This window comes from Condylura cristata, unplaced genomic scaffold (assembly GCF_000260355.1).
Source record: "Condylura cristata isolate star-nosed mole 26May11 unplaced genomic scaffold, ConCri1.0 scaffold00026, whole genome shotgun sequence".
NCBI classification, from domain to species: Eukaryota; Metazoa; Chordata; class Mammalia; order Eulipotyphla; family Talpidae; genus Condylura; species Condylura cristata.
Genome location: NW_004567127.1, coordinates 636,809 through 643,275, shown reverse-complemented (window position 1 = coordinate 643,275; position 6,467 = coordinate 636,809). Strand labels below are relative to the sequence as shown.

The following is a 6,467-nucleotide window of genomic DNA, read 5'->3' as shown; positions in this document are numbered from 1 at the left end:
AGGAACGGGGTCTTCCTGGCAGGTGAACTCTGACCCCGAGTCTCCAGTCTCGCCACCCCCCTCCTAACGGGGGGCCCTGCGCCAGGAGACCCCTCCGCCGTGGTGCTAGCAGGCTGGGCCCTCCTCCACCGCCCGGCGCCCCGGCGCCCAGCCTCGCCTGTCGAGTGTCGCGCCCCCGACGGGTTTTATTCCTGGAACCGTCGCGGGTTTGTGTTGTTCCCTGGAAGTCTTTTAACATCTTGTTCAAACTGAGATTGTGGTTCCGTCTCTCGCCCTCAGCCCTTACTCCCAATTCCGTCTTCCAGTAAGAGGAGCACCCCTCCTCCAGCGGGCAGCTACCGTGATCTCATACCTTCTCCGCTTTCTCTCTTTGCCATATGAAATTAAAAACAACGTTACAGAACTGAAAATGGCATGAGGAGATGATCTTAGTTTATTTAGTCGACCCCTCAACTCTAGTAGTCTCAGACACTTGTTGCCATGTTTTACTTCTCTTTAATATATTTTAATTAAAAAAAGAAAAAACACCAACAGTACATTTTGGTCTGCAGTGGTCCCTCTGCTGAAATGTCAGGTGCCAGCCGTAGTCCTGGCTTTACACCCCAAACCCCAAGTGTTTAATAAATAAAAATTAGAGCTAGGTGCGTCCTCCTCCAGGCAGGCTAGCCGGAGGGACAGGCCAGGCAGGGGAGGGGCAGTGAGACACTGGCCGTAGTTATGGGGAGGCCGGCAGAGAAGGACCGCAAAGGTAGGGGCTGAGCCCCGTATGGCCCCCACTTTTTGGCAGAGGTAGGGTAGAGTTCACGTGCACCCCCCTACGCTTGGGTCATCTGTGTTTTAGGAAGAAAAAGTTAAAGTGAGCTCAGCTTTGGTTCTGGCCCGCGCCCGGCTCAGGAAGGCGAGCCGTGGTCCTTTGGCAGGGTGCGCCCGCGGGTGGCACGGTAAGGCACGGGCGGCTCTGGCGGCCAGGCGTCCCGGCCAGCCCCGGCCGCGTTGTGGAGCGTGAGGAATGTGAGTCGTGGCCCCCCCAGAGCTGAGGAAGGTGAGGCCATCCCCTCTGACAGGCGGTGACCAGCCCCTCCGCCTGGGCACAGGCCGGTCAGATTTGGCTTAAAGGCAACTGGGTGACAAAGCAGCAGGGTGGGGCACACGGGCGCCCCTCACTTTCTGCTTCCTCCTCTCCCCAGAAATTAGTGTGGCCCCAAGGGCGAGGGGTCATTCTTGGCCTTAGGCGGCGTCTGGGGCAGCAGGGACAGCGGTTCAGTCCTTCTTGCGATGGTGGTGGTTGAGGACTGGGTGGCCGTTGACCAGGGGCCGGCCCTTGGCTCCCGCCCCGGCCGCGGCCTCCTCCCCCTCCGAGCTCTCTGTTTCTTCCCGGTCGCTGCGCTCATCTTCCACCAGCTGTGGGGAGAGGAGGGTGGCAGCGCGCGCCCCAGGGCGTCCTCCGCGGGGCCCCCAGAGGCGAGGCCGCGGGCTGACCCTCACCTTTCCAGTTACGAACTTGTGGGCCATGCGCAGGATGAGGCAGGCCCAGAAGATGTGCAGCAGCTGCAGCACCCCCAGCATGGAGTTGAAGAAGTAGTAGCCGAAGAAGGCGGGGTACAGGTCCAGGGGGTACACCACGGTGCAGTGCAGGATCCTGGGGGCGGGGCAGGACACGCCCACGGGGAGGGTGAGGGGGACAGGCCGGCAGGCGAGTCGGGCCGCAGGACCGCAGGACCGGCCGCCTCACTCACCAGAAAGGCAGGATGACCAGTCGGGTGATGATGAAGACGACGGCGAAGACGATGAAGATGTTGTTGCAGGTGTTTTTCCAGCCCGCGTAGTTAAACATCTTGGCGGACTGCGGAGACGCCCTCCGTCACCGCCCGCACGCCTGGCCTCCGCCCGCACCCCCCCCAGGGCTGCACTGCCGAGCCAACCTCGAGCAGGTAGTCGGAGGAGTCGTGCAGGGCCATGATGAGCGTGCCCGCGCGGATGTAGTTGGCGAACCAGGAGAAGCTGATGAGGATGATGGTGGCCACGTGGTGGATGATCTGTTCCTTGAAGTCCTGTGGGAAGCCTGGCTCCAGGGGCCGCACTGCCCGGCCCCGGCCACCCCGCTCCGCCCTCCCCCCGCCACCTCAGTCCCCCGTGCCCCCCATCTCCAGCCAAAGCACCAGAAATCAAGGTGCAGGCTGGTCATCGGCGGGCTCCCGGGCTCGGCGGGGCCTCCCAGGTCACCTACCTTCCGCTTGACGTCCGAGGCGATGCTGAAGAGGAGGGACCAGTAGAAGGAAAGTTCGATCATGTAGTACCAGTACTGGGAAGGGACGGTGCTCTGGGGAGGGGACAGGAAGGTCAGGGCCACCGGGGCAGGTGGCCTGCTCGCCGCGGCCGGGCTGGGCTGGGCCGGGCTCCAGCCCCCGAGTGTGCCGCGGGTCCGCAACCCCAGGGGGAGCCAGGGCCCCGCTCACCTGTATGGGGTACCCCTCCCAGACTTTCTTCAAGTCATAGAACCAGGGTTTCTGCAGAGATGGCGAGTGGTCAGGAGGGGCGGGGCCCGAGTTCTGTCACCCGCCTGCCAGGACCCCCGCCCAAGGCCCACTCACGTCCACGATGACGGCCATGCCGGCGACGAAGGCCACCAGGTAGAAGGTGAATCTCCAGCTGGAAAAGGAAGCGGGGTCCGGCTGGAGGGGCGGGCGAGCGCCGGCCCCCACCCCCCGCGCCCCCTGGCGGCGGGAAGGGCCCAAGGGCTGCGGCCGCGCCCCGCCCCCACCTGGCTTCCCGGAACTTCTTGAGGAGACTGGGCCGGTCCTGGTTGCGGCGGCGGCGGAACCAGCGCTCGACCTGGCGGCCGGAGAGCCCGCTCTGCCGGGACAGGAGCTCCACCTCCACCTGGGGGGAGCGCCGAGTCCGCCCGTGCACCCCAGAGCCGCGCCCCGGCCCGCCCCCCGCAGAACCCGGGGCCCCGCCGAGCAGCCTGCAGCTCACCTGTTTGGGGTGCTTGCCGCTGCTCAGGTAGAAGTGCTCCAGGGTGGGGTTGGGGGGTGCCCGCAGCCGAGTCTTCTCCTTGACGTTCAGGAGGGCGGCGAGCGGGGTGGCCACGTACCTGGGGAGGGAGGGCGTGAGGCGGCTGCACCCCGGGCGCCCCTCGGCCTCTTGGGAGCCCTCGGCGGGGAGGGCAGAGACTGCATGTTCCGGCGGCCTGGGCCTGGCCTCAGTTTCTCAGCGGCCCCCGTCTCGGGCGGCCGTGGCACACAAAGCTGCCTGTGTTCGCGGCGGCCAGCGGGTGAGGGAGAGAACAAGTGACCATTGACGGTCAGGGCCCGGGGTGCCGAGCCCTCAGGAAGACAATGCCGCCTTCAGTGAGGGACAGTGGGCAGGACCAGCCCGGCAGGACCGCGGGGCAGAGGTGAAGCAACAACTGCCCGGGGAGGCCGGTGCTCACAGCTCGAAGACGTAACGCACGACGAGGAAGAGCACGGCCAGGGGCAACGTGACGTAAAGGTCTGAGGCTTTGGCGTAGACACGTCCATCTCGGTCTTCGAGATCAGCCCAGGTCAAGTTCACGGGCAGCCACAGCCGCTCCCACCAGAAGCAGTCGTACAGGGTCTGGAGCATCCTGCGTGAGCAAGGCAGAGGCCTCAGGGGCAGCCAGGCAGCCCCCCGGGGGCGGCGAGGCCAGCTGGGGGGGGCGCGGCCACGTGACCTGGCCGACAGCCCCGAGGCGCGGTGGCTGTCCAGTTCTAGCCCCCGCCCCTCACAGGACCCCAAGGAGCAGCTGCCACCCCTCGAGTCTGGACGACCTAGACGGGACCCAGGGGCTCCCGTCGCTGTCCCTCAGTCAGGACCCTCCTCAGCCCCTCAGCACGCAGACTCAGGAATGGGCAGGAGCCTGGCCTCCCTGCACCTCCAGGCAGCAGGTCCTTGGGGAAGGGGAAGGGGAAGAGTGGGGGTGAAAGGCCCTGTATCCCCGGGTGAGGCGAGTCCCAGGGCAGTGGGGGACAAGGCCCACCGCACAGCACCCCCAGCCCCAGGCCAGTGCCCCCTTTCGGGTGTGAGGCAGGACTGCAGCCTCGAAACCTGGGGCAGAATGGAGACCTGGGGGGGGGGGGGGGGGGGGGGGGGGGGGGGAGCAGGCCACCCCCGTAGCCCCAGGGCCCTCCTCACCCCGCCCCCTCCCCCAGGGGCCCCAGCTCAGGACCACCAGGCTGACCTGGAGACTGGGAGCCCGGGAAGGGGGCTCCCCTCAGGGAGCGGGGGTGGCCGGGGGCCGCCGGCTGCCAGCTCCCCCACGGCTTGTGACACCCGCGGCCTCCGGTCACAGGTCAGTATCCAGCCAGGGACTTTGCCCTCCCGGCCCCATTCCCGGTCCCTGCGCCTCGTGTGGAGTCAGAGGTCAGCGTGACAGGAGGAGCCGGCCTCTGCCCAGTCGGCTCACACAGGCGCGCGCATTCCGGGCTCCTCCAGGGCTCTGCCCCTTCCCCCGCTACCTTCGCCAGAATAAATATTTAATTAGAGAGATGGAAGCTTTTGAACGGAACAAAATTAAACATAATTAGCCACAGTGGAACTCGCCCCACGCAGCCAGGCACACGCATTCTTTTCCCCAAGAGAAAAGTCAGAAGAGCATGGAGAGGGTTGGGGACAGGCCACTGCCCCTGCCCAGCGCCTCTGGCCCTGCCTCCCCCTTGGGCTGGCCTGCAGGAGGTGGGGACGCCTGCGTCACCTGACTGCCGCCTGCAGGCCTGGCCTCCGGGGCTCACTTAGGGTGCAGGCGGGGCTGGACCGAGGCACCCCAGCCAGGTGGGGGAAACGGGCAGGGAAATTAACCAGGGACATTTTGGCAGATTAAAGATTCTGGGGGGCTGCGGGAGGGTGCAGGCAAGCCTCTCCCCCACTCCTGAGGCCAGGAATGTTCCATCAGTCTAACCTGCAGGGCAGGCAGAGCTAGCCGGGGCCAGGGTTACCTCAGCCAGGCCCCCCAGAGCCCCCAGACTCCCAGGGGTCAGGACAGGTGTGAGAGGTCTCCAGGGTGGGTAGGGACCCGCAGACCCCGGGGCACAGCCCTGAGGCGCTCTGACAGCAGGCCTCTGCCCACGGCCTTGCTGCCCCGTCCCTCCGTGGACAGGGGAGCCCCTGCCTCCAGCCCAGAAGGCCGGTACGGGACTCCCTCACACCCCCAGGGACCACTTTGCTGCAGTGGCAGCCCTGGTGACATGTTGGCACCAGCACAGAAGGGGCCCTGGAAACAAAATGCTGGGGCCAGAAGAAGGGACCCACAACTCAGGTCAGGGACACACCCTGCTCTTGGGGTGCCATGCTCAGGGTGGAGAGCATCACCCCTGAGCAAGTTCCCACTCAGCGGGACTCCGCACCCACAGGAGGCCCACGGGGGTGTCTCGCACCTAGCCCACTCAGACACCACTGGGGGTGGGGGGCACGGGGTGACCAGGCAGGCGGGCAGGGCTGCCCAGCCCCTTCCCGGATGGACTCAAGCCCGCCCCCCAGGAAGGGTCTCAGTATGAAGCCTGAGAGCCCGAGGCAGCCCCAGCCAGAGTGACAACCGCCCCGAGCCTGGCTCCCACTGAGGGGCAGAGGCCACAGGAGGCCTGAGGCACCCCTGGGGTAAAGGCTGTTTTCGGCAGCAACAGCAGCGGGTCAGGAGCCCCAACAAGGCTGAGGGCATGGGGTGCCAAGAGGTGTCACCACAAAGCACAGACCCCAAAACCAGCTCTAGCTGGTTGGGGCCACCCCACCAAAGGCCCCGACACCCCTTCGGGGCAGGAGAGGCCAGCAGGCTGAAGAGGCGGATGGGGGCTCAGAATCAGCTGTGGACAGTGGCAGAGGACAGGAGGCCCTTCCCGGGGGGACACTAGCCAGAGGCCTGGGGGAGGGATGTGCACTGTGGGGTCCCTCTGTTCCCTCAGTACAGTCTGTGCTGGTCATTGCAGATTAGGGCCAGAAGGGGGGGCGGGGTACGGAGGCCGCACCCTCGGGCGCCCATCACCAGGGCAGGCAGGTACCCACCTTAAGGCGCTGTCACCACGCCCCGGTGGGGACGGACCCTCCAGCGATGCCCCCCCGAGGCCTTGCTTAGCTCTGGGGAGGGGGGCCCAGCCCATGCCCGGGGCTCCTCAGAAGCCTGACTCCTGGGCCTGGCAACTCAGGGCGCTGACACCCGCTTGTGATGCCACCCAGGAGCCTGGCCGGGGAGAGGAACCCCCAAGTGGGGAGGAAGGTGGGAGCCACACACCTGCAGCGAACCTGCTTGCCTGCGGCCTCCGGGCAATTAGCAAGTGTGGCCCAGAAAACCAGTTTCACCAGCAGCTCCCCCACCCACTCGTCACACACCCCATAACGGTATGGGAGCCGGCGGGGGGCCGAGCCGCTCCTTCCTGCTTCCCGTTAAGCACATGGACGCTCCGGCCTCCCGGAGTGGGCGCGCGGGGGGACGCGCCGGACCCTCCCCCGCCGCCGCC

At 66.4% G+C, this 6,467-nt stretch overlaps 1 protein-coding gene across 2 annotated transcripts; it reads right to left on the bottom strand.

Annotated features, from left to right (window-relative positions):
- CERS2 (ceramide synthase 2) lies at window positions 1-6,387 on the bottom strand. Of its 2 annotated transcripts, none has more exons than XM_012730086.1 (11): window positions 6,242-6,387; window positions 3,434-3,607; window positions 2,977-3,094; window positions 2,762-2,880; window positions 2,592-2,649; window positions 2,457-2,507; window positions 2,228-2,320; window positions 1,923-2,051; window positions 1,737-1,843; window positions 1,486-1,639; window positions 1-1,401 (listed from the first exon to the last, which is right to left on the bottom strand). In XM_012730086.1, the coding sequence occupies exons 2-11, from the start codon at window positions 3,604-3,606 to the stop codon at window positions 1,261-1,263; spliced, it is 1,143 nt and encodes a 380-aa protein (XP_012585540.1). In that variant the 5' UTR covers window position 3,607; window positions 6,242-6,387; the 3' UTR covers window positions 1-1,260. The 2 variants fall into 2 exon arrangements, with proteins under 2 accessions (XP_012585540.1, XP_004689606.2); XM_004689549.2 differs by lacking the exon at window positions 6,242-6,387 and adding an exon at window positions 6,016-6,213.
- Window positions 6,388-6,467: the final 80 nt, after the last annotated feature.